Source organism: Rhipicephalus microplus, chromosome 5, assembly GCF_043290135.1.
Source record: "Rhipicephalus microplus isolate Deutch F79 chromosome 5, USDA_Rmic, whole genome shotgun sequence".
NCBI classification, from domain to species: Eukaryota; Metazoa; Arthropoda; class Arachnida; order Ixodida; family Ixodidae; genus Rhipicephalus; species Rhipicephalus microplus.
The window spans coordinates 95728215-95755602 of record NC_134704.1 but is presented as its reverse complement, the minus strand read 5'-3'; the positions used below and the strand labels follow the sequence as shown (position 1 = coordinate 95755602).

Sequence of the window (27388 nt, the reverse complement as noted above, 5' to 3'; positions counted from 1 at the left end):
GTAAAGCTTCACAAATCATATGCCACACACAAAAAAACAACTTTTGTATGCGTCGAGGGTGAGTGGCATTACAGAAATTTGTCTCATAGTTCGAAACGTATTTTTTTGTCTTTTCGTGTCTGAGCGCACTGAAAGCTGTGCAGCGAAGGGGCTCACAAGGGGGCATTAAGATGCATCCCTTCGGCAGCTACGTCATAACTTTGAGCCCCTCCTCCCTTTTTTTGGTTTCTTAAAACGTGCGGCTTGATGCGCACGGTGGCATCTCGCAGCGGCTTCATTGACTATGCAGCTCACGATGCTCAAATCAGCCAACAGAGTAAACTTGGGGCATATGGCATTTTTTCCAGAGAGAGGATGCAGCAATTTCTTGTTGACTTTGAGACATGATTGTAAAATGATTGAAAGTAATTGCTCAAAGGAAGACATCGGCTGCAGATATTTACTCACATTCGTCCGCAACATCTGTGTAAATAACACGATGGCTCTATTACACTCCACCACCATTGTGAAAGGATGCTGACTTACGTGAAAGGAATCATTGAAAAAGCCAGTAACATTGAGCAAACTTCACAAGGTCCTGAACAGGTGTGCTCGGCACACAGGAGCTTAACGCCCGTCGTCAGAACAGTTCAAACGTTTTTTTTACATGTATTTATACATGTCTGGCGTACGCACATATGGGATGCGCTACAGTCCTTCACACTTGCTTGTGTCAGTGCTTGTGTCAGTGTTGTCAGGTTGTAGTGAAACACCAAATGTGAATTTTAATTCGTTAAAAAAATTAAACAGCGAAATTGCATAAAAGGAGGTCTGTTAAAATGTGCTATGTCTTCCGTATTTCCATTGTCAAAATTTTCCCGTGGTTCGCCTGTCATGCAAAACTAACCAGTCCATGTTTATGTCTTAGTAAACATTCAACCACTTAACGTCACGCGACCTTTGAAAAATAGCGCGAAATCACCCGCCACAATCATGGTAATGATGATAATGATGTGGTGATACAGGCTGTAGACATGTCAGCAACATTTTGACATTCCTAAAATTTTATGCCCGAATAAAGCAGGTTTACGCGCCACCAACGTGTTCGTCCTGAATACGGGATGACATTGGTTTAGAATCCACTTTATATCCAGGGACACTACGAGTGAGTCAAGGTAGTATCTTTATAAACGTGCTGCTTTATCTCTTTAAACAAATGCAAAAGCTAGCAGTTGGAAAGACACTCACCGTTTCAAGGTGGTCGATGAGGCATTTCACAGCCCTTCCAACCTGGACCGAGAAATTGAGGCACCGTAAGAGAAGAAACCATTCCACACATTTTCGAAAAGTGCATTGTAGTTTTCACTTGACAGAAACGATTTTATTTGAAGGCTGACTGAAGTAGCATTGCAATTATGTTGAAAATTCTCTCAATATAAATACTTGATTACCTTAGTCAGCATTATGGCTGTCACAGATATTTGTAATGGCTTCCGTTTTACGCAAAGGCAGGAGATAGAGCCACCCGGTTGATCTATAATTCAGCCACCCTACAACTAACAAGCGGTGAAGCGCATCGCCATTTATACATGTGTCGTCAAATATTCCAGCCTTATCAGTGGTCGTCGCACAAGCTCTGGAATAGTCTCGAGTGTTCACGTCTTGCGTGATCATAACATAACTATTTACAATAATCGCGAACCTTCTCGAACAATGAGGGGCTGTTGGCGCTAAGCATTTGGGCGAAAACCTAAGGAAACAAAAGTGAAAATATGAAACGTGCGGGGCAATATGTATTTTCTGTGTGTGAATTCTCAGCTGAATTAGGACTAGTGCTACCGTTACGGTTTGTTTTCGTGCATTCCTCCGTTGTCTTTTATTGCGCTAAGTTATGTCCAAGGTCTATGAGAACGCTTATTTTTTGTTATTTTCATCAATTTCTCAAATTTACACCTCTGCCGATGTATTGTATTGTAGTTAGCTGCTTTTAATGACTCCAGGTGCATAAATCGTTTCCGATTGGGAAGAAGTCTTTTAACTTATTTGCTTGTCTCAACTCTGTTTACCAGTAAATAGTACCACGCAGGTTAACAAGATTGGCAAATCCTACGTACCTTAGAAATCGATGTTATGTGAAGCATGCGGAAGGAAGGTGACTGCGTTTTTTTTTATTGAGCGGAAGAGTTACGAAACGACGCAAAAGATATACGTGCAAATGTTGTACGCACCGTATGCACATACGCTAGCCTGCACCGAAAAAACGAAGCAGGCTAGCAATACAGAAGACGATGCCCACGAGGCCCGATTGTGCTCTCGCCATCTACTCTGGAAGGCGAAGCTCAAACGTCCTCCTTTTTTTTTCTTTCGTTCTCCCGCTATCTCAAAATCGCATGGCGTAAGATAGCGAAGAATGAGTTTTTCCCGGCAACCCCCTCGACCTATAAAACTCAGTAAATAATTTCACGAGTGTTTCGCCACTCACTTTCTTGTTTTTGTCGTCCAGGGGACACTCCTCGAATGCAGCCCTCACTTCCTGTTGCGTGACATTTTGAGCCAGCTCTCGCATACGGCTCAAGTTGACGTCGGTCCTGTTCACCTGCGAACAAGCGGTACTATTACCGCACGAAAACAGGCCTACATAGCGATGGCACTCGCAGTAATGCGCAAGCAGGTAAACAGGCTTGGAATATTTTATTCTGACCATGTAAAGCCCGGCTCAAGCACCTGTGGTGTTAAGCTGTCACGGTGAAGCAACGGTCAAGTACGCAGAACACAAGCTTGAACAAATGAATATAAATTATTGGCCTATAACTTGTGCAAATTAAAGATAAACTCAAAGTATAAGCAATAATCCCAGTGGCACAGGGCGGAGGCATATATATTGGGAGGGGGGGATTAGGCAGGCAAATGTGGTAAAGTGTCACTTTGGGCTGTGTATGCCATGGCGAATTTTTTGGGGGAGTGGCACAGGCCCGGTGTACTACCCCCGGGCTATGCCACGGCTGCGACGGCTAGAGCACGGACGTAGGGCGTCGGCTACTCTGAGAGTCAACTCGTGAAAGACATCAGCATTACATTTATAGGTTCGTAGATTCCAGCCTTATTGATTGCGACCGTACTAGTTACGAAATAAAATAGAACCAGAAGTCGGCAACCTGCAGACCACGAGGCTGTGTCATGTGGCCCCCGACTTTAGTTCATCACGCACTTCTACCCCCTGACAATATAGTCATGTGCACGGGGAGGGGGGCGAAAAGCCAGCCCTATTCCAGCCTTTTAATAGGGAGGGGAATGCTGTGACTTCGGGGGGGGGGGCGCAAAGCCCATCATACATTGACAGGAGGGGAGAGAGCGCGCTGCAACGAACCTTCGCCCCCTGAAAAATAACGATGTGCATAGCTATACTCTTAACTAATCTGTATGAACACCTCCCCTGCATTCTGCGTTTGTCGGTGAGCAATGTTGAGATCGATATATGCTAGCTGTTTATAAGACTATTAAGCACCAAAAGTCACACTTCAGTAGTTTTTTTTTTTGCTTGTAGCCTATGTTTATAGATTGCAATCTTAAGACATTCGTGCCAAAAATAAACGTGGTTTATATATCGGTTCTCTACATGGTTATTGTAAGTTCGCCAATGTTTTTTTTTTCTGTTTGCTGGTGAAGCCCGCCATTTCTTGATTAGCTGCGCGGCCTCCACCGTGCAACTCGGCCCTCCCCCGCAAAAAGGTTGCCGGCCCTTGAACTAGACTATACTTGCTACGTTCGCGCTATCCTGTCAGAAAACCACCAATTAAATGTATAGGTTTGGGCACGGCTTACGCCGATGGCTGATTACAATATGTATACGCCGTCACGAAAGCAGGTGCAGCTAACTGGATGACAATTGCGAACACGTATGCATGATAGTATGTGTCATACTGTCATACGAAAAGCTGTTTGTAAGAGTCGACAGTTCTTGCAAGTGCGCGTTTGGCATTCTCGGTGCACTCAATTACTAACCCAACATTAGTACATCTGTAATGAAGGTTGCCACCTCTGTGTTGCTGCCAGCGAGTCTTTCATCTGTTAGTCAGAGTGCGCGAGCTCTCAGGGAAGCGTCTGTATAGGAAGTCGTTTAAGTAGAGTGTTAGCCCTAGTTAGTCTTAGTTAGACCGCGCTGTTAGTCCGAGTGCGCAAGCTCTCAGGGGGGGGGGGGAGGGGGGGGGGCTCTGTATAGAAAGGTGCTTTAGTAGAGTGTCGCGTCACGACGTCTGCGATTTGAAAGTGTGGTCAACATTCAATGTGATTAGACGTTGGATATACGGTGCAGTGTATTCAACATCTGGCCACCACAAGCGATGTGAATACTGCGCGCCACGATTACGCAAGCACACTGTATCCTTTGAAAGTTCAAATTTTCTTTATTTTTTATGGAATATACAAATATGTTGTAAAAATTTACACAAGTTCACTTGCAACACGATTTTTTTCTTGCTCTTGTGAGTTGTTGAGCTAAGGTTTATTGTCTTATAACGTTGTTTAATATGCAATCTTGGTTTTGACTAATTGACCTTTGAGTGTTGTCAGACGTATACAACCAGAAGGCGAATCTCGGCGTTCAAAAATGTTACCTTTGAATGCCTGTCACCGAGCCATTAAGATTGGCGCTGCGCACGCTTTTGTTTCAGTTATTTGTGTTAAATAAAAGCACCATCAGCCTGATCAACCACCTATCCCTGAAAAATGTTTGGCGCGTACAAGTACACTGTCGTGTAGAGTCCGCATATGGTTGTGGAAGTGACAAAGTATAACAGATGATAGCACTATTGCTTATTTGCGTTTGATATTTGATAGTCTTGTACATTCATAAAACTGGCTTACACCCCTAAGCACTTGCAGGCCGAACGGTACGCCCATGCCGTAAGTATAGTTCCAGTTGGTCATGAAAAGCTGAGAGTTAGATGGCGTGTCGGATAAAATGGATTCAGCTCAAACAGCACATGATAAACTGGCGATAACCGATAGAGGATTTCCTCCTGTAGTGGACTAAAACAGGCGGACGATATTGATAATATTAACGATTAATTAGGTTAGCTGATTGATTTAATTTATATGTGGGGTTTAACGTCTAAAACCACCATATGATTATGAGAGGCGCCGCATTGGTGGACTCCGGAAATTTTGACCACCTGGGGTTGTTAAAAGCAATCCGATATATAAGCATTTTCGCCTCTACCGGAAATGTGCCCGCCACGTGGCAATATTGATGAGTAGCTCCACTACGCATACGCTTAGTAATTGGGAAAGTGTAAACGGCTGTGCAATCTGTTAATAAGAATCTGTTGCTTTTACTTCGTAGTGCCCTTGTTGCACCACCCATACGAGTTGCGCTCCTGCTGCGTCACCCTTACAATCATACATCGTATTTGTTGCTGCCCCATGTGCGACTAAAACTGTCCGGATTCTCAACAACTGGAATTGTTTGAGGACATTCATATCTCATTATTTTATTACCGGGGCATATTGCGGCTAGTTCAAGTAACTCTTCTGAGAACTTACGAGATTGTAGCTGGAGAGAACACATTCCAGACCCTGAAAAAAGAAACAAACAGCCGGATAACCTTTTGGTGAATCACGCTGAAATTACAAGGTGCCAACACAAGTAAGAAACGTAAGTTTACCACAAACACACAACCTGATGCACAATGTGCCCTAGAACTTGTCGTTCTTAAATATTCTGAGGAACCGCCTTAATTTAACACCACGTTAAACACAGAGCATGCCCTGTACTGGGCACCATGACGAAAATTCGAAGAAATCAGTGCTCATCTCACCGCATTCACAGCGTAGGTAGTTTAATGCGCATTCATTGTCACGGCCGCTGGATTGTTGTTTATCCAGCGGCCGTGCACAGGCATTTAACTCATCACTATTACCTAGAGCCATTGCGCATGGGAATGGTCTCCCAGATTACATGGTATGCACTGCTAATCGTGAAACTTTTTATCATGAACTTATTTCGTACTCTGTAGTATGGCATAACGTTGTTGCACCTTGCTGTTTATAACCTTTGTTCCAGTTTTTTATTTCTTGTTTTTATTGTTTTTTTTGTTTGTCAGTGTTTTTTATTGTATGCAAACATTGATGCCCCCTTACTCAGTGGCCTTCAATGGGCCTGTAAGACATTTTGAGTAAATAAATATATAAATACAAAACATTATAAGATTACAGCAGTCTAAGGTACCACTACCCAGAAGTAGAAGTTAAATTATCCGCACAAGCACTAATTTGACTACGACGCGAGTTCACAGTTTCTCTTCTTTAATTCTTGCCTTGTTTAATTACCTCATCTGGTCTCTCATATGTAAAAAAAAGGGGGGGGGGCTGCATGCTTGTTCCAAGAACGCACGGTACCCTAAATGTGGCGCTATGCCAGGCTGTGTCAAGATGTCCTCATATAAGTCAGACGTGGTGTCGAAGGAGATTATGTTTAGTAGATGTCAAGCACTTCAACAAAAAATAGCCCCCACATGGCATGCCATCTAGAAACACAACAGGTTGATTTTCTGGCGCTAAGATGCAAGACTTCTTTTTCTGAAGCCATTACATTCACTATTGTCATTTGTTCAGAACGCATATTAATTATTATTTATTTATTTGATTCGCACACACAAGGACACAGAGAAAAAAGAAGGAGTGAGCAGACTGGCCACCACCAGCTGGAGGGGCACAAGAGCTGCTCATTCTTTCGGGAGCAGGGAAGAGAGATAGCTATATTTTGATGTCTCTGGTTGCAGGTCGTCAAGACAGTTTTGAAACCCTGCATTTTTGCGAGCTGTATTTCTTAGGCTGATATCGACTTGTGAACGCTTTGACTCTCGAGTCCCATTTGAGTTGGAAGAACAAAAAAAAAAGAAGTGGAGGAAGCTAGGAAGTATTAATACAGATTGAGGTTATGGGCCTACAAATACAGGCACAACTGAAGAGAACGAGAAAACGCAAACGCCGGCTACCCACTGAAAATGCGAACAGGGGAGGTAGAGAAGGTAGACACAAAACGTATCTGCGCATTCTGGGGTATCAAGCGCTAACTGTCGGCTGGATACAAGTGCGGTATTACACGAGAGGTAGCTGTTAAGACATTTTTTTTTTACACGTGAGCTAAATTACTGATGAATAACCCTGCAAACCTCGCCCATCAGACGCGTATCCTTATTCTTGTGTCTATTTGAAACGACGCATTCGTTGAATTGAGACCGTCGCTTAGTGTTAGAGAAAGCACATGTTTGAGCCAGCCATCAATTATCTTGCATAGAAAAGATATCAAGTGGCAAGAGGAATGCTGGTGGTGGGCGACGACATTAGGCACATTTAGTTGGGTGTATACGCAACAATCCTACGTACGAAGCACGACACGTTACGTTCGCTGCAAGCGAAGTCCTCAACACCACTTTTAGGTTACCGTATTGACAGCACCGGGGTGCGTTTTGTTCAATTAGACGTATCATATTGCGATGACGCGTGATCGACGATAAAACTGAGGACGACGATCAAAAGGCTTTATCAGACTGAAAATGGCAGCCACATGTTCTTCATCCTTGTCCAGACCAAGTGTTCTCGCACTGCTTCTTTGTCCTCGCCACTGGCACATACGCGTGACATTATTCCCGCTTCAAAAAAAAAAAAAAACATCGTTTCCGTGATGCAGGTTCATAAAGCAGAAAAAAAAATACTAGAGTCACTGGAGGCGAGGCTTTATCAGAAGCACGTGCACAATTTCTGCCGAATGTCTTCAGCACTTTGAACTCCGAGGGCCGTTGGGAACCAGCTCGTAATTAATCTCACTGATGCGTCGGAGAACCTTGTAAGGTCTGGAGTATCTCCGCAACAGTTTTTCGGAGATGCCCCGCGTGTGTGCCGTGCGTATGTTCCAGTGGCGAGGAAAATCTGTGAATTGTAACTGCTTTCGAGTGCTTCTTAAGGTCATTGTGTGGTATAGCAGCCGTGATAACGGCTACTGGCATCCAAGTGAAATCGAGTGGTTGGGTGCACAATTTCACGTTCTGTGTCATCTTGCATACTAGTTGCTCATTCATTTGAGAACTCACTAGAGTGCCGCGTAGCTGGTGGTATACATCTCGTTGCGTTACATTGCGTGCGGCGGGTTCTCTTTTTCTGACCGTGAAAGAGATACGTTACCTGCTGTGCAAGCGCACTTCACTACCGTAGCCAAGCTGCGTACGTATACGCTCGTTACATACGTCCCACTAAAAGTGTTTATTTCATTGTTAGAGATGAAGAAAAGAAACAGAAAATTCTTACCTGTCTGAATTTGCGCATGTCAGTGCCACGAGACTGGTTGCGACAGTTTTCATACGTCTGTACTTTCTGGGAAGTAAGAAACAGTAAAGAGAGATGATAATGGAGCCGGACCATCTACCATGTCAAATATGCCTCTGCTCTTCGTTACCGCAACAGTTATTTGGCAATGCTACGCAATCATGCTGCAGAGGCGAGTTTGTATACGTTTTGGGGGTTGCAAAAATTCTCAGTTTATCACCATATCAGAGTGCCATGAATTCACAATGCCGTACGATAGTGCATTACTTGAGGAATAAAGATACCCATCGTCACTACCGTTCCATCGGAAAAAAAGATAAATGTTTACGAAATCAAGCTACATATTTACAACCAATGATATCGAAGACAGTGACGTGACAGGTATTATCTCCGTCATCTCCATTTCTTAGTTTACCTTCTGCTTTAGACGTATCTAAGGGCACGTGCTTCACACCCTGTCCCCATATTCGTCCCGTCACAGCCAAATGAGAGAATTAAGGCAAAGACAGATCCTCTTCAAGCTCGCGGTGACATTGAACACGCTTAAGCTTTTACCATCAAAGCATATGTTCTCTCGAAACGGCTGATAGTTGTCTCAGTTCCACGAAGAACTTTTACTTGGGCTGGTCCTGTTGTCCAGAAGACAGACAACTGTAAACGGCGTACAGTTTTGCTGTGGTTCTCAGGATACGAATAATTCGTATTCACGGAAATGTTCTTTATTGAAATTCAATGCCACTGTCGTGCATACTCCTATTTTTTGTTTTCGCGTTCCTTACTACAGCACAGCTCTTCAGTCCCCAGTGAACTTTGAGAAAAGAAAAATGATTGCGTCACCACAGCTTACTACGTCCTACAGCATCATGTCTATAAAAGGGGTGCCTTGAGAAAGAGTGCTAATTCAGGTGCTTACATCTTGCGGAAGCTTTGCAACCATGCAGCTTCTCCATGAGGCGAAATCCTGACCTGCAGTAAAAGTACAGCAGCGCAATAATGAATGATAACGTGCTGGTAGAGACTCAAAAATAACGTGTCTCTTCGAATCAAGTTTTTTCCCCTTTACTTGGTCTCACATTACCGTTGCAAAAGAATCATTGTGAAATACTCGCAGTTTGTATGGTAAAATAAAGATAAACACATGTGAGGAATGCAGAACAGCGCACACACAAAAACATGGCTGATCCCTCTGTCATAGCTATGAATCGGTATAACACGAAAGTGAAATGTGTCTTCGTAGGAGAATAGTGTTTATTGTGTAGTGGTATATGAGAGCTCTTACAACTTTTATTGGCGTTTTCCAGCTATAGCACCGTTTGACGTGGTCCTAGCAACGTTGACGCTTAGTGGCACACCTCCATCACGATGACTACTATCCATGATCAGGATTTAACCGCTGTGGTAACTGAAGTTTTTAACATATACCCAAACGCAGCGTATCGTTAATCGCGCACAATGATGACTTCGACAAGCACACACTAAGTACTGCCACTCGATACGCGCATCTTCAAAGATGGTAGGTTATGGAGAGAAACAGCATGGTGTGCGCTCCTGAAACCTACACCACCGCTCAGGCTGCGAGTGTGCACCGGCGTTCCTGGTCTAGCTGGCCCCGGTTTCACTCCGCCAAAGCGCGACATTCACCCGTCGACATCGTCGACTTGCTGCACTGTGCTTATTGTAACAGTTTCACTAAGGAAGCTGGGGCTGTCACACTCGAAATTGTCGTCGGTGAGACATCGTTGGCGCATGTGGAAGCTGCAAGACTTGAGCAATGGGCTCCCACGTGCTAACACGAAGCGAAAGGCAAAGAACATTACTGCATTGGTGGCTCTACACTGCTCACTCGGAAAGGCATTTTAGGGGCGAAACTCCTTATAGCGTCCTCCGTTCATCCCCCGTAGTATGTAACAAGTATAACATTTTGACCTCCAAGGTGGTGCCGGTTAGAGACTTCTTCTGTGCGTTGTTGAACAATGAAAATAGTGCTCAATGTACATGTCAATGGCTGTTAATAGGGAATGAGAGACAGGAGCATTCGGCTTTCAGTTAACGCGCAGGCTGCGATCACCATCAGCAGCCATTGGCATGTACATTGAGCACTATCTGACAAGAAAGGGTTGCTACGTTATACTCGCTGGGTGTAACCTCCTTTGCTTTAGAAAGGTTTAGCGAGCGTTGAACCGCAGTGCCATGAATACAATGAACTTGTATATACCATGAATGAACTCGAGGTGGTTAAAAATGGGAAGTAGATACGAAGCGCAAGCCGTAAGAAAGTAAAAGCCGAATTCTCCGCCTCTCATTTCCCATTAGCAGCCATTGGCATGTACATTGAGCCCTATCTGAGTGAAAAAGTTTGCTACGTCATATTCGCTGGGCGTAACCTCCTTGGTTTTCGAAAGGTTTAGCGAGTGTTCGGCCGCAGTGCCATGAATACAGTGAACTAGTATATACCATGAACTCGAGGTGGTTAAAGGTGGGAAGTGGACCCGAAGCGCAAGCCGTAAGAAAGTGTGCGTGTGCCACCTCTCGTTTAGTCCTTGGAATGTCCGCTGGATGGCGGTGCTTCTATATGGGGAATATACGATGAAAAGATGCGAGATGGTGGTACTTAGAGAGTTGAATAGATGGAAGAACGGACACATAGACAGATGCATGGATGGACGCATGAACGGACACAGGGGCGGCTGCATGGACGAACGCAGGGACGGACGCATGAACAGACGCACGCACGGACGGGCTGATGGACGCATGGACGGTCACACTGACGGACGCATGGACGGACGAAAGCAAGAACGAATAGACGGACGAATTCTTCGCCCCACTCTCCATCATTCACTCCGTGGATATGCTGCCATTTTTTTACTGATATCGAGAGGCCTTGACCATGGACTCCAAGACTTCGCTCCGACGCGTAATATCGAATGCCATTCTTCAAGGGTGCCATGCCACATTACTTCTCTTGAGCCCTCACAGACAGCGGCACCACCCCGCTTCGCCAACAGAGAGCATAGAACGACAGAGTGTGTGAAATATAAACGGCATGTTCATGCGTAGCCCCGAAATCGCCTCAGTTTTTCAGCCAATGAATAAGAAAAGTCTCAATAGCTCACTTAGTAAAGCATTGGCGCACTTCATCGTTTCGGAGAGTGATGTTCGACGCCAGACGGGGGAACGTTCACTCGAATGTTCTTTTCTTCGCCATTTATTAGCGTTAATGTTACACCATCATATCCGTGACGGGAGGACCTCGCCGAGGCCTGGTTGGTGTACCTCTGTATGAAACACTTTCGTGTTGAAAATTCAGCAGCCTGCAAGTTGCAACTGATCTTACAAGTGCGACGTAGCTCTACATGATTTATATATATATGGATAGCCAGGATGGCCAAGAGGAGCCATCCTGACGACTCACGGCGAAGCAAGCACAAGGGGATCATAATAAGGTTTTAAGCAGCTGATGTGGACTGTCCCACGACCACGGCATCGTCTGTCCTCGGCAGGTGTCACTAGTTCGACGACGTAGTTGACCGGTGACGTGCATTGAACGATGCGGTACGGACCATTGTACTTGGGTGCAAACTTTCGAGAGAAGTCGGAAGACTGGAATAGAACCGTAAGCCATACAAATGAGCCTACGGAGAAGCCGTGAGCAGGCTTGTCTTGGTCAAGTCGTTCTTTTTGGAGACCTTGTGCGACGGACGTAAACGAACGCGCTAATTGGCGGCACTCTTCGGCACACTGAACAAGTTCGGAGGCTGGGCGGTATTCTGAAGCATCTGGGCGGTAAGTAAGTATCGTGTCAAGCGTAGAAGAGGGCTCACGTCCGTACAGTAGAAAAAAAGGTGAAAACCCAGTAGTTGCTTGCGTGGCCGTATTATACGCATACGTCATGAAAGGGAGCACCAAGTCCCAATTAGAATGGTCGGAGGATATGTACATAGAAAGCATATCACCGAGCGTGCGGCTAAAGCACTCTGTCAAACCGTTTGTCTGTGGGTGATAGCTTGTAGTGGTGCGATGAATAATATTGCCCTCACTCAGAAGCTCCTGGACCACTTGCGATAGCAACGCACGCCCACGGTCGCTAAGCAGCTCACGTGGCGCGCCATGGCGAAGGACAAAGTTACGCAAGATGAACAAGGCGACATTACGAGCAGCAGCGGCTGGCAAAGTGGCGGTTTCAGCGTAACGGGTTAGGTGGTCAATGGCCACAATAATCCAGCAATTTCCCGTACAAGGTAGTGGGCCGTAGAGGTCGATGCTGATTCTACCAAACGGCCGAGCTGGACACGGCAATGGTTGTAATTTGCCAGAGGCACTATAAGTTGTTTTCCGTCACTGACACTCAGTGCAGGAGCGTATGTACGTGCGAACGTACGAGTACATTCCACGCCAGAAAAATTGCTGACGAAGCCGGTCGTATGTTTTCAAAACGCCAGCGTGCGCGTTTTGAGGGTGTGCGTGGAAGTACGCGCACATGTTGGAGCGCAAATGGCGAGGTACAACAAGAAGCCATTTCCTACCATCCGGCTGATTGTTGCGACGGTACAACATGGCATTCCGTATTGCATAATGGGGAATTCGCTGACGTAGTGCACGAGGTAGACGCTGGCGTGGTGTCACCGAAGACGAGGAGAGAACGTCGATGAGCGAGGCTATCCAAGGGTCCTTGCGTTGTTCCTAAGGCATGTCAGCGGTGTCGATGCTGCCGATGGTAGCTTCGGCGAAGGAAATAGGTGCAACGGCTGAAGGAAGGGGCGAACGAGAAAGAGCATCTGCGTCGGTGTGCTTGCGGCCTGAGCGGTAAATGACGTCAATATCAAATTCCTGTAAACGTAGCGCCCAACGTCCAAGCTTGACCGAAGGATCCTTCAATGAAGCGAGCCAACAGAGGGAATGGTGATCTGTAACTACATCAAATGGGCGTCCATATAAGTAAGGACGAAATTTTTGTAATGCCCAAACAATGGCCAAACATTCCTTTTCGGAAACAGAGTATTTGTGCTCTGCCTTGGTTAGGGTGCGACTGGCATACACATACATACTTCGAGAAGCCAGGCTTGCGTTGAGCAAGGACAGCGCCAAGTCCTATGCCACTGGCATCCGTGTGCACCTCGGTTGGAGCAGTAGGGTCAAAGTGGCGTAAAATAGGTGGTGGAGTAAGGAGATGGCGTAATGTTGCAAAAGCATCATCGCATGCTGCCGACCAATCAGAGAGGTGTCCATCGCCAGAGATCAGCTGCGTCAGTGGTGCGATTATCGAAACAAAGTTCTTCACAAAGCGGCGAAAGTACGAGCATAGTACGACAAAGCTGCGAAGCGCTTTCACGGTCGTAGGCTTCGGGAACTTAGCGACAGCACGAAGCTTTTCTGGGTCTGGGAGGACGCCCTGTTTTGAGACAACGTGACCAAGTATTGCGAGCTTCCGAGCTCCAAAGTGGCACTTCTTGATGTTTAGTTGAAGGCCTGCGCTCGTGAGGCAGCTCAAGACTTCGCTGAGACGATGGAGGTGGCTGTCGAAATCAGGGGAGAAAACAACGACATCATCCAAGTAGCAAAGGCATGTCTTCCATTTTAGCCCACGCAACTCGCTATCCATCATATGTGGCTGGCGCATTACAAAGGCCGGAGGGCATTACATTAAATTTGTATAGACCATCCGGCGTCACAAAGCAGTTTTTGGACGATCTTATGGTGCCAAGGGGACCTGCCAATAACCGGACCGCAGGTCTAGTGATGAGAAGAATTCAGCGCCTTGCAAGCAGTCCAGGGCATCATCGATGCGCGGCAAAGGTTATACGTCTTTAATCGTGACTTTGTTTAAACGGCGGTAATCGACGCAAAAGCGAATCGAGCCGTCTTTTTTCCTCACAAGTACCACAGGTGAAGACCAGGGACTGCTGGATGGCCGAATGACGCCACGTTGAAGCATGTCAGCCACTTGCTCGGTGATCACACGACGCTCAACAGGAGATACACGATAGGGACGCTGTCGCTGAGGCGATTGGGAACCGGTGTTAATGTGATGGACAACGGTGTGCGTTCGGCCTTAGGACGTCTGCTGGCAATCGAACGAGCCGCAAAACTGGTGAAGAAGTTCTAGAAGCTTTTCGCGGTGTGGTTCTTCAAGTTCGCCATCAATTGAGGGGCCAAGCAAATTATTTTTTTTGTGGACAATTGAATGGGCAGATGGCGTCAATGCATTAAGCTGCAAATCACTTTCAACGTCAAGGTGGAAGATGGAGGAAACGTTTAAGTCTTGGAATGTTCCAATACATTCTCCGCGACGCAAGGTTGTGGGAGACGGCAAGGGATTTGTGACAAACAAATTGGTAGCGCCCGCCGAAATATCTAGAACTGCAAACGGCAACGCGAGGCTCTTGCGACTTTGGAATGTTTGGGAAGGCGTAAACAACACTGCAGGCTTAGACACATCGGCACAAGATACGGGAACAATGGCTGCGCTAGTCGGTGGTATGTCGATGTCGTCAGCGACAAACAGCTTGTTCAACGGAAATTCTGGAGACAAGGCACACAACGCAGAGAAGGCCACTTCAGCACGAGCACAGTCGATAACCGCATGATTACGAGGCAGCAAATCCAAGCCAAGGATCACATTATGCGAACATGCCTGTAGCACAAGAAATTCAACGGTATACAAAACATCTTGGATGAGAACGCGGGCGGTACAGGCAGCTGATTGTCGAATATGGTGAGCACTGGCAGTATGAAGGGACAACCCCTTTGGTGTCGTGGTAACCTTCCGAAGCAGGCGGCAAAGTTTTAAATCAATTACTCAAACGGCAGCACCAGTGTCCACAATCGCAAGGGTACGGTAACCATCCGCAAAAACGTCGATGAGGTTTGTCGGAGAAATGCGAGGACTTGATTCTTTCGACGACGACGCAGTTCGTGTTTCCGGAACTGCGGCATTTAGTTTTCCGTGTCTGAAGGGCAGGGTCGACGGCGAATAGGCGACAGGGAGCGACGTCGGGGAGATGGAGATCAGTGACTGACTGAGGGAGGGCGGTCGGGTGAAGAGGATCCTTCTCGACGTGCCATGTTGTTAAAGCGCCGAGAGTCGTGCGACGATCTTTGCATGGTGTTGCTCTGAACGAGAGGGTGGCGGCGGCACAAGCGAGCCACATGTCCTGCCTAACCGCAAGACTAGCAAATCGAGCGGTTGTCTGCGGTGCGCCACGGATTCGGAAACGCTGCAATCGGCCTGCTGAACGGAACTGGTGATGTCCGAACAGGGATTGGTGAGGTAGCATAAGTGGGCTGTCGAGGTGCTCTAGCTGCAACGACTTGCGCATACGCAAGTGTGCGGCCTCCAGAGGTGGTGAACGAGCGAAAGGCAAAGCGTCCGCTACCTCCTCTTGTATGACATGCCTTATGGCCGGAGCCAGATGATCTGGGGCCAAAAGATGCATTTGTGCTGGCTCGGGCGCGCTCGATAAAATGGAGAGCTGGCGAGTGACCTCCTCACGCACGAACTGCTTTATGCGAGCCAACATGTCGTTATGGTCTCCGAGAGTCAAGGCCGCGATCGAATCACGTTGTTCCATAGAGCGCCGTGTTTGGGCGCGTTGCTTGCGCAATTCGTCAAAACTCTGGCACAAGCTGACAAGTTTGGCAATGGTTTGTGGGTCCTTGGCTAACAACATTTGAAATGCGTCATCGCATACGCCCTTGAGGATTTGTTTCATTTTGTCGGCTTCGAGCATCGCTGGGTTTACCCGCTTGCACAAGTCAACAACGTCTTCAATTGTTGGAACTCCGGGTCCTGCCGGTCTCGTTTTCGGTAGCTGGCCCCGTCGCAGGATCCATCGTCCAACAATTCAGCGAGAAGAAGCGCCCGAACGAACAACAGAGATTTATTTACATGTTGAGAAGTTATCCAAAGAGAGAAGAGTGAGAGTGATACAAAACGTCTTCGGCATTTTATAGCGCCACGTTGTTGACACTGGGCGCCTTGTCCGCATCGTCAGCCAATACGGTGTCCCCGGCACCTCGGTCACGAGGGAGGGGGAAACACCCCTCACAACACATGGAGTGGCACAACCTAACACGATGTCCATATATGGTCACGGCGCCCTAAAATGTTACCAAACATGGTCACGAACGCACAGCAGATTCCGGAGTTCTCCCGGCGAGAGGAGAAGCCTGAATGGGGAGGTGGGGGTGGACGACCCCGTCGGTCAAGAACCGTTTCTCCCCCAAACTCTTCTTGCTTGGTTCCCTAGGGCCGGTCGTAACAGTCTCTCGCGCGGGGGGGTGAAGATCTCGATGGGCTGAGGTTTGCAGCCACTGTCCGGAGAGATCAGCGCCGGCAGTCGGTTTGGTGACGACCATCTTTGATGAAGTAGAGGGCAACACCTGCTTCATTGTGGGCTCAACAGACATCACATACGCACATGAAAACACAACTACTAAGGCGGTGAGCGCCGGAAAATTCCGCCAAACTCCACCAGGCAATTTTTCCCTTTAACTGATATTAAAGGAAATACACAATTTATTCAAAATGTTACTCACACTTTAAGGTGACACAAAACAACAACACTGGAAGCACACCGAACCCGAAACCCTGGATAGCCGTGTCTTCAACGTTTTCAAACAAGTACACCTAAAAGAGTAAAAAAAAACAATCACTAGCTCTTGTCTAGGTCAGGAAAAAAAATGCCAGAGTTCTCGAGACATCCTCTCGCGTCAGGGGCATCGACTTAAGTCATCAGCGTTGCCATGGAGTACACCCTTTTTGTAGCGTATTTCAAACGTATATTGTTGCAAAACGAGGCTCCAACGCAGCAGGCGGCCGTTCTTAGAGGACATGGTCTGTAGCCAGGTGAGAGGACAGTGGTCCACTTCCACAATGAACTTGCTTCCGGCAATATAACAAGCCAGTTTCTGGACTGCCCAAACCAAGCACGCACATTCCTTTTCGCAAGCACTGTAAACCTGCTCGCGAAGGGTGAGTTTCCGGCTAACATAGAGGACGGGATGCTCTTGATCCCCCTCATCCCTTTGACTAAGAACTGCCCCCATGCCTCTATCACTAGCGTCGCATTGGACTATGAAAGGCCTCGAGTAGTCCGGTGAACTAAGCAAAGGTTGGCTCGACAAGGCCGCTTTCAAAACGCGGAAAGCCTTTTCTTTCTCCTCATCCCAGTCGACCATTTGGGGCTCGGTTTTGCGCAACGCGTCAGTGAGAGTGCTGGCAATGTCAGAATATCTAGGGATGTAGTTACGATAGTAACCAGCTACTCCAAGAAAAGCCCGAATATCGGTTTTCGTTCGGGGCTGGGGAAAGTCTCGGATAGCTGCCACTTTCATTTCAGAGGGACGGCGATGCCCTCGACCGATAACATGCCCGAGATAGAGTACCTCTGCTTGTGCTAGCTGACACTTGGGCGCCTTTACCGTTAAACCTGCTTCGCGTAGGCGTGTCAGTACTGCTCTCAAATGCGCCAAGTGTTCTGGCCAGGACGAGGAAAACACGGCGACGTCGTCCCAGTAAGGCAATGCGAAGTCCTCGTGACCCCGCAAAACCTTATCCATTAAGTTGGAAAAACAGTAAGGCGCGTTCTTTAGGCCGAAACTCAACACTTTAGGGCGGAATGTCCCCAATGGTGAAATAAATGCAGCATACCGGCTCGCCCTCTTGGTGAGCGGCACCTGCCAGTAACCTCTCACTAGGTCTAGCGTTGAGATAAATTGCGCGCTGCTTACCCTCTCGACGCGTTCCTCAATGTGGGGAATTGGGTATGTCTGATCCTTGGTGATGAGGTTTAACTTACGATAGTCTACGCAAGGACGCGGATCTTTGCCGGGTACCTCCACAAGAATTAACGGGGAAGTGTAATCACTTTCACACGGCTCAATCACGCCCAATTCCAGCATCCTGTTAACCTCTGCTTTTATTAGCTCAAGCCGGCGAGGTGACACCCGATACGTCTTAGATCTTACCGGTTCCGACGAGGTAAGCTCTATGTCATGAGTGAGGACGGATGTCCGGCCTGGCTCGCTTACAAATCTGTCCTGAAACTCGGTCAAAAGACCACGCAATTCCTGCTTCTGCTTCGTTGTGAGTTGTGACTTTGATACTAAATCCTCAACTCTTTTCTCGATCGGGACTTCGTCCGATTCGGGAGCTAATTCAGGGATTTCTGCCGGAACCTGTTCCGGAACATTTAAAGTCATGTTCACGATGGCTTCCCTCTCTTTGTAGGGTTTGAGTAAGTTGCTATGATACACCTGGTGTGCCTTACGACTTCCTGGTAATTTTACCACATAGTTGGTGTCAGACAATTTTCGAGTAATTTCGGCCGGGCCAACCCATTGCACTTCAAGCTTATTCTTTTGGGAGGGCCTCAACAGCATGACCCTGTCTCCTACAGCAAAGTGTCGTGCTTTAGCTGTCCGATCGTAGTAAAGCTTAGCCTTCTGCTGTGCTTTGGTCATCGCACTCTCGGTCAGTTCTTGGGCTTTTGTTAGACGATCCAATAAGGTGAGGACATATTCCACTACTACAGGATCATCACCCTGACCTTCCCACGACTCTCTCAGCATACGAAGAGGAGACCGCAGTCTGCGGCCGTAAACAAGTTCCGCTGGCGTAAACCCTGTTGTCTCATGTGGTGCAGTTCTTAGTGCAAACATCGTTGCAGGTAAGCACATTTCCCAGTCAGTTTTTCGTTCAAAACATAAGGCTCTTAACACTCGCTTCATCACGGAGTGAAGCTTTTCTATCGAGTTCGACTGCGGATGGTAGACTGAACTATGCAATAGTTTCACGCCGCCACACCGCTCTAGAAAGGTTGTCGTTAAGGCACTCGTGAAAATGGTGCCCTGGTCTGATTGTATCTCGGCAGGAAAGCCTACCCGGGCAAACACGGACAGAAGTGCGTTCACTACTTCGACGGAACTTAGCTCTTTTAGCGGAACTGCCTCTGGAAATTTAGTAGCTGGGCAGATTAAGGTCAGGATGTGACGGTAGCCTGAAGTTGTCTTGGGCAAAGGACCTACTGTGTCAATTACCAAAAAAGGACCTACTGTGTCAATTACCAACCGACGAAAAGGCTCCGTCATTACGGGTACCAGCTTCATTGGAAATTTCGCCTTATCTCCCGGCTTACCCACTCGCTGACTCACATCGCAAGATTTTACAAACCTCTCTACATCTTTAAAGCATCCAGGCCAGTAGTATTCCTGTAAAAGACGATTTTTCGCCTTCTTTACGCCTAAGTGGCCTGACCATGATTCTCCATGCACCAAACTAAGCAAATCCTGACGATACGCCTGAGGTATGACTACCTGGTCAAACTCTACTCCTCGCCTATCTAGATATTTTCGATAGAGTATGCCGCTCCTCTCTTGGAATCTCACATTTCGTTTGGCGATTCTCTCTTTCGAACTGTCCTGGAATTGCTTAAGCGTCGGGTCCCCCTTTTGTTCGGTTATTAATGAAGCGGGGCTCACCTGCAGCAGCCGACTGAAATTATCCGAAGTTGGCATGACACACAACTCTTTTGTATTTCCTAGTACCTGGAATGCGTCACCCTCTGTGCTATCCTCTGTACTACCAGGAATCGGCTTGGGAGCAACGGCATTTTCTATTTGCTCGGTCAACGAGGCGTAATTGACCCCTTCCAATTTGGGAGGAGGTTCAACGTCGCCTTTAGGAATGGTTGCCTCCGCGACTACGGCTTCTGCAGCCTGTTCTTGCACAAGTCGATTTGTTACCGTGGTGTCCAACTCGCAACCAGGCCCGTTGTCGATTTGAGGCTTGTTTGCCTCAGTGAATGATGCTCTCGCAGCCAGCGCACGTGCCTTCGATCTAGTCAGTGCCTGCAATATGCCTTCTCCCAACGTTAGACCTTTCTCCTTCAGCATTTGATCTGACTTATTTGAAAATAAGTAAGGATACTGAGGGGGTAGATATGTCGATACCGCGGCTTCCGTTTCCAACGTACCAAATGCGCCTTTAAGGACAACTTTAGCTACGGGGAGGCACTGACTGTTTGCTTCTACGGCTTGTCTAATCCAGGCACAGTCTCCTGAATACTGTCCGGACTGAACAAAAGACGGATGAACTACGTCCATAGTGGCTGCGGAGTCTCTAAGAACCCGACACTGCTTGCCGTTCACGGTAAGGTCGTACATATAGGGCTCTAACAACTTCATGTTCTCGTCGGCTTCATTTATAGATAAAAAGGCCACCTTTTCTTTCGGGCAGTGTTTCGCGAAGTGTCCTGTTTCGTGGCAATTGAAACAAGCAGCCGGTTTTCTCGCCTCAAATTTCCTTTTGCTTGCCTCTGCCGACGCCCCATGGTTAGATGAATTGTTTTCCTCACCCTTTTGTGCGAGACTTGTCGGATGTTTTCTAAACGGTGCCTTATTCGGTCGTAGGAATTTTGCCCTTTTTGGCTCGCTGCTTGCCCCGAGGGCGCGGCGCGTAACGAATTCTTCAGCGAGCTCTGCGGCTTTTGTTACGGTGTTCACGTCTGGTCTATCTTGCACCCAGAACCTCACCTTTTCTGGTAACCTTTGATAGAATTGTTCCAGACCGATACACTTGAGCACCTTGTCATGATTCCCATACGCCTTTGCCTCTTTCAGCCACTCCCCCATGTTGGCCATTAACTTGTAAGCAAACTCCGGGTATGAATCATTGCTCTCTTTTACGGCGTTGCGAAATTTTTGTCTGAAACCTTCCGCTGACAACCTGTATTTCTTGAGAAGGCTCGACTTTACCTCACTGTACTCGTCAGCCTCCTCTTTCGTGAGGCGCGCGATTACTTCTGAGGCCTCCCCCGGAAGTAGGGACAACAAGCGTTGAGGCCATGTATCCTGGCTGAAACCTTGCCTTTCACAAGTTCTCTCAAAGTTGACGAGGAACAGCCCAATGTCCTCCCCTAGCTTGTACGATCTCATTAGGTCCGTCATTTTGAACCTGACCCGCTCTGCTGTGCCGGATGCCTCGCTGCCTCCTGCTCTACTATTATGGCTAATCTCTAGCTCGAGGCGCTTCATTTCAAGCTCGTGCTTTCGCATCTTATCTGCCTCGGCTTCTGCGGCCTCGGCCGCGGCCGCCTTTCTTTCGGCCTCTGCCGCTTGCCTCTCCTGAATCTCCTCGACACATCCTGACAGCTCGTCATCCTCCGCCCCCAATGCGAGAATCGCCTTTATCAGCTCTGGCTTTCTTTGAGAGTCCGACACCTCCAGATTCAACTCCCTTGCAAGTAGCAACAACATGGACTTTCGCAGGGATTTCAGATTCATGGCTGCCTCCAGTACCGCTGTCTCTGTTCCACAAAGATTCCTGTCCTGCAACTAATTAACCTTGACGGCAACGACAGCTCTAGGTTCTTGCCTTGCCTCAAGTTTTCCGTTAACTTAGTCTACAAATAAAGCTTCAAAAAGTTCTTATATGGAATCCTGCCCTGCCACTGCTAACCTTGACGCCACTGACAGAAAGAGCTTAACCAAGCTATCACACAATTTCTGCCTGACGCAAGTTACCTGTTAACCCAATGACTAAGACAGCCCCTCTCTACCAGCTTTTACTTAACACATAGAGTAAATGCCTGGTAAAATTTAACAGAGAAAGCCGGCACTCACCCAGTTCGCAGTCATGTCTCAGGCGTCGTGCCTCTCAGAAGTGCCGTTCGATTCCCTTTGGAAGTCGATGAGCTCGTGTCATCCTTCTCCTGTCGTCCCGTTGTTGAACTTCGGGCTCACTCCGTTCAGTGGTCGCTTTCGGGGTTATCGGCATCCCGTCGCTGCCATCCAGTTGTTGGGACTCCGGGTCCTGCCGGTCTCGTTTTCGGTAGCTGGCCCCGTCGCAGGATTCATCGTCCAATAATTCAGCGAGAAGAAGCGCCCGAACGAACGACAGAGATTTATTTACATGTTGAGAAGTGATCCAAAGAGAGAAGAGTGAGAGTGATACAAAACGTCTTCGGCATTTTATAGCGCCACGTTGTTGACACTGGGCGCCTTGTCCGCATCGTCAGCCAATACGGTGTCCCCGGCACCTCGGTCACGAGGGAGGGGGAAACACCCCTCACAACACATGGAGTGGCACAACCTAACACGATGTCCATATAAGGTCACGGCGCCCTAAAATGTTACCAAACATGGTCACGAACGCACACCAGATTCCGGAGTTCTCCCGGCGAGAGGAGAAGCCTGAATGGGGAGGTGGGGGTGGACGACCCCGTCGGTCAAGAACCGGTTCTCCCCCAAACTCTTCTTGCTTGGTTCCCTAGGGCCGATCGTAACACAATGTAGCTGGTAAAGGTCTCTCCTGGCTGTTGAGCGTGCTCATGAAGTCGTTGTTCTGCGCGGAGTTTTCGCACAGCGGGGTGGTCGAAGACTTGCGAAAAGGTGGCCTTGAATGAATCCCAGCTGGGAATGTCGGTTCGTGATTGCGCAACCAGAGACTAGCGACACCGGACAAGTTAAAGCTTACATAGGTCAGCTTAGCCGCGTCGTCCCACTTGTTCGCTGCGCTCACCTTGTGGTAAGTAGCCAGCCACTCCGGAACGTCTTGGCCGTCAGTGCCGCTGAAGATCGGTGGGTGACGCAGTGGCCACCCGCCGGGACATGTAGAGGTGGGAACTTGCGAGGTACCTTGGGTGGAGGGTTCTTCCGGCATTGCTGGCACTGCAGGTAAGGTGCGACTTCGTAGTTCCAGCTTCGAAGACTACCCAGCACCTCCACCAGATTATAAGGGGGTTTATCGAATAAAAGCATCTGCCTGGTTCAAGAGGCGTCAGTCACTGTCACGAGCTCAGCTCTGCGTCGTAGTTGTCTTTCAGGTGCTCCAACTAGATACTGTGTCTCTCTCCCTCTTCCCCACTACAATATATATATATATATATATATATATATATATATATATATATATATATATATATATATATATATATATATATATATATATATATATATATATATATATATATATATATATATATATATATATACAGGGCGTCCCAATTATCACGCGGTGTCGCGTCATTAAAAAAAAGAGGAACGACATTACGGGACGCCGACCTAATGCATATCGGTAACAGTATACTAAAGTAGCCGCTACTAGTTTTTTCGTTAATGACTAATAGGTAATAAGTCTTGTTTTATTTGTGGCTTGAAAAGCACTCACCGAATTATCAAACTGCCAGTGAGGCAGATGTGCAAGTGTTGAAATGACAAATGTCTCTGCTACTTGCAACAACGTATTGATTGCGTGCTCATTTTTTCTGTGAATAAAAAGATCCCCCGAAATATAAAAAATAACACGTGACTGTGCTTAAACCAGAAAAAAAGCAGCACCTTAAAAAAGAAAAACCTGTGCCGAACGCGTGGCACTGTCACAGCGAACTGGAACCGCCGCATTTCAGAGCCTTTTTTAAACATCTTTGGGTAGCTGCTGCAAGCGCATTTGCAGAGTCCTTATTGCATCATCAATCATCGTGTAGACAGGCATTCGCCCTGCCATGCTTCTTCGTTTTTCGGAGAAGCGTGGTATCCGCTACAGACTTGAAAGGGATTTGTGCAAATTTTCAAAGCAGTGGCTGATGACGATGAAGAATTATGCCTGAAGTGCATATGCGCCACTGTTATTAGGGACAGGACAAGATTTTATAATGGGCTGGAGCGTTGAATGGCCCACTGGTTATGCAATTCACATTGTGTGACACCTGGCTGTTCCTTTGCTGCTCTAGAACGCTTCATTACTCATAATAACGTGATTTTTTCCCGACATCAAGCCTGCCTAAGACCAAAACGCAAAGGAGTCGCAACCATCCACGTGGCTCAGTGGTTCAATACTGGGCTGGAACGCAGGGTAGCCGGGTTTGAATCCTATTGTGCAGTTTTTTTAATATTTCGCACGATAGTGGTTATGGACACCGGCGGCAACGGACAATTACGGCGCCAAACGCGGCCCTGGTTGTGATCTCATAGCAGCTTTCGCTGTAATAAACTTAATGGAAGCAACCGCTTTGTCTCTTTTCTGTTACCAGAGACAGCGTTGTGCACATTGGCAAGGAAACAGGTCAAGTGCCAACAACTTGTGTCGCAGTTTTGCAGGGATTCTTTCAGCTTGATTGTACGTCGTTATCACTATATACATATCACGGTCAACTATTCTCATTGACCACGCGGCCGAATCACTATTCCAATTAGAGCGATTGCAGCCTGACTGTGTAAGATCAATGTGTCGGGTTTCTCTAGACGAGAAGTGGCAGATAGCACGATCCATATCCTTTTCTGCCTATATGTCCTTCATTGCAACTGGCTATCTCAAAGTGAGGTTGTTTGAGGGCGCTTATTTCTGACGTGCGCAGCGGTCTAGTCACGTGTTATTTTTCATGTTGTGTGGGCTTTCTTTCTTGACAGAAAAAAATGGCACGGAATCAGTACGCTGTCGAAAGTATAGCCCATGACAGATGTCATTTCAACATGCGCATATCTGCCTCGTTGACATTTTGATAATTAGGCGAGTACTTTTCGAGGGACAAATATGATTATGACTAATAAATGGCTACTAGAGTACACTGAGTACAATATATATATATATATATATATATATATATATATATATATATATATATATATATATATATATATATATATATATAGATAGATATATATATATATATTCCGTCGACGGAAGCGGCCAGCCTGGCTGCGAATCACGCTGTAGAACGCATACGATGGGGCTTGAGACGCGAAACGTGCACAATCTCTGTCCCGCGGCAGCGTTGGTCAGTGGGGGCATGAAGAGGTGTGACACGGTAGTTCACCTGTGAGGTCTGTTCGACAACTTTGTAGAGACCAAGATAGCGTGACTCAAGCTTCTCGCATAAGCCAGGCGTTCGCGCAGGAGTCCACAGAAGTACATCGTCGCCAGGGCGGTAGAGAACGACGCGGTGAGTGGCATCGTAACGATGTTTGCGATCTCCTTGGCTAGCTTCTGTGTTTACACGGGCAAGACGACGGCAGTGAGCAACACGAGACAAAAACTTGTCGCAAACGAATGGTGAAGAGTTGACGGGGCCAGAAAAAAAAATGAAACGTTGAGTGGTGATGTGGGTTGGCGTCCGTATACCAGAGAAAATGAAGAATAGCCCGTGGTTCGTTGAACTGACACATTATATGCATACATGACAAAGGGAAGTATGGCATCCCAATTGTGATGGTCCGGTCGGATATACATGGACAGCATGTCACACAGCGTGCGATGAAATCTTTCCGTTAAGCCATTGGTTTGTGGGTTTTATGATGTTGTTTTATGAACTGTTTTTGATGCTTGAAAAACTTCACTGAGCGTGCTTGAAAAAAATGCCTTGCCCCGGTCGCTCAAAAGAACACGAGGGCCTCCGTGACGTAGGTAAATAGCATTCAAGAAGAAAGTTGCTACTTCGGAAGCAGTTCCTGGAAACCGCGGTGACGATCCATCTCTTGCCGTCTGATGTAGTTGGGAGGGGCCCGAAGAGGTCAATTCCGACGACAGAGAACGGCTCTGCTGGACAAGGAAGTGGTTGTAGGGTTCCAACTAGAGCAGTAGTGGGCCGCTTGCGGTGTTGGAAAAGTGCGCACGAGGCAATATATTTTGCTACCGTCGTGGAAAGACCTGGCCAAAAGAATCGACTGCGGATGCGCTCGTATGTTTTGTAGTAACCCAAGTGTCCTGATGTCGGGTAGTCGTGGGAATCTCGCAGAACTTCAGTGCGTAGTGCCCGTGGTACGACAGGAACCCATCGGTGGCCTTCCGGGTGGAAAATGTATCGATATAGCACATCGTGCTCCAACTTGAATAGTCGGAGTAGTTTCCAGAGCCTGGCATTTGGGGAAGATGAAGCGCCGGTAAGCCGACCGATGAGGTCAGTGCAATAAGAATCGGCTCACTGGTGAGTGATATGTACTGACGGATGGGTGGATGAAGGTAGGCAAGAAATGGATGATATCGACGAGGGGTCCTCCGTATAGCCAATTTGACAAGGGGATGTGACGTGCGCCGAAGACTGCGGCAAAGGGCATCGTGACAAAACGTCGGCATCTTGGTGTTGTCTTCCAGTCTTGTAGATGACGTCGAAGTCATATGATTGTGACTGGAGAATCCAGCGGCCAAGTCGTCCGGACAAGTTTTTGATTGTGGACAACCAGCAAAGAGCATGGTGGTCTGTCACAACAGTAAAATCTCGACCATGTAGATACGGACGAAATTTTTGGATGGACCAGACAACAGCCAAGCACTCTTGTTCGGTTATCGAGTACCTCTTCTCTGCAGAGGTCAGAGTGCGGCTTGCATACGCGACAACTTTCTCGCAAAAGGCATGGTCGCGCTGGAGTAGTACGGCGCCGATTCCTTGTCCACTAGCGTCAGTGTGTAATAATGTAGGTGCCTTGTCATCGAAATAACAAAGCACCGGTGGGGATGTCAGTGTGTGCTTGAGTTCTTGAAATGAGGCTTCGCATTGATCATTCCAATTGAAAGAACCGGTACTAGCAAGAAGCTTGTGTAGAGGAGCGGCAATAGTGGCAAAGTTGCGAATGAAGCGGCGAAAGTACGATGCGAGTCCAAGGAAACTGCGTAGTGCTTTGGAACGAAAGGGTCGCGGAAAGTTGAGGACTGCGGAAATTTTGCCCGGATCGGGCTGTATGCCATCTTTACTAACGAGATGTCCGAGAACTTTGATAGCTGTGTTGCCGAAATGGCACTTCTATGTGTTTAGATGAAGTCCAGCATTGGAGAGACTAGGCGTTGCAGATGATCAGCAAAAGTGGAAGAAAACACGATGATATAATCGAGGTAGCAGAGACAAGTGTTTCGCTTGAGGCCACGAAGAACAGTGTCGATCATCCTTTCAAATTTGGCGGGAGCATTACTTAAGCCGAATGGCATTGCGTTAAACTTGTAAAGACCGTCCGGCATAGAAAAGGCGGTCTTTTCTTTGTCTGCTTTGTCCATTGGTATTTGCCATTATCCGGACCGAAGGTCAAGGGTGGAGAAGTATTGGGCACCTTGCAATGGGTCAAGTGCATCATCTATACGGGGTATCGGATATACATCCTTTCG

General features: G+C 47.4%; 1 protein-coding gene across 1 annotated transcript in view; it reads right to left on the bottom strand.

Moving 5' to 3' along the window:
• Nucleotides 1-27388, bottom strand: part of LOC119174308 (uncharacterized) — a 41523-nt gene that overhangs the window by 3219 nt on the left and 10916 nt on the right. The window contains exons 3-7 of the mRNA XM_075895793.1: nucleotides 9215-9267; nucleotides 8284-8349; nucleotides 5521-5553; nucleotides 2462-2575; nucleotides 1228-1269 (exon numbers count right to left, since the gene is read on the bottom strand). Coding sequence (XP_075751908.1) covers nucleotides 1228-1269; nucleotides 2462-2575; nucleotides 5521-5553; nucleotides 8284-8349; nucleotides 9215-9267 — 308 coding nt within the window. The remainder of the gene's footprint in view (nucleotides 1-1227; nucleotides 1270-2461; nucleotides 2576-5520; nucleotides 5554-8283; nucleotides 8350-9214; nucleotides 9268-27388) is intronic.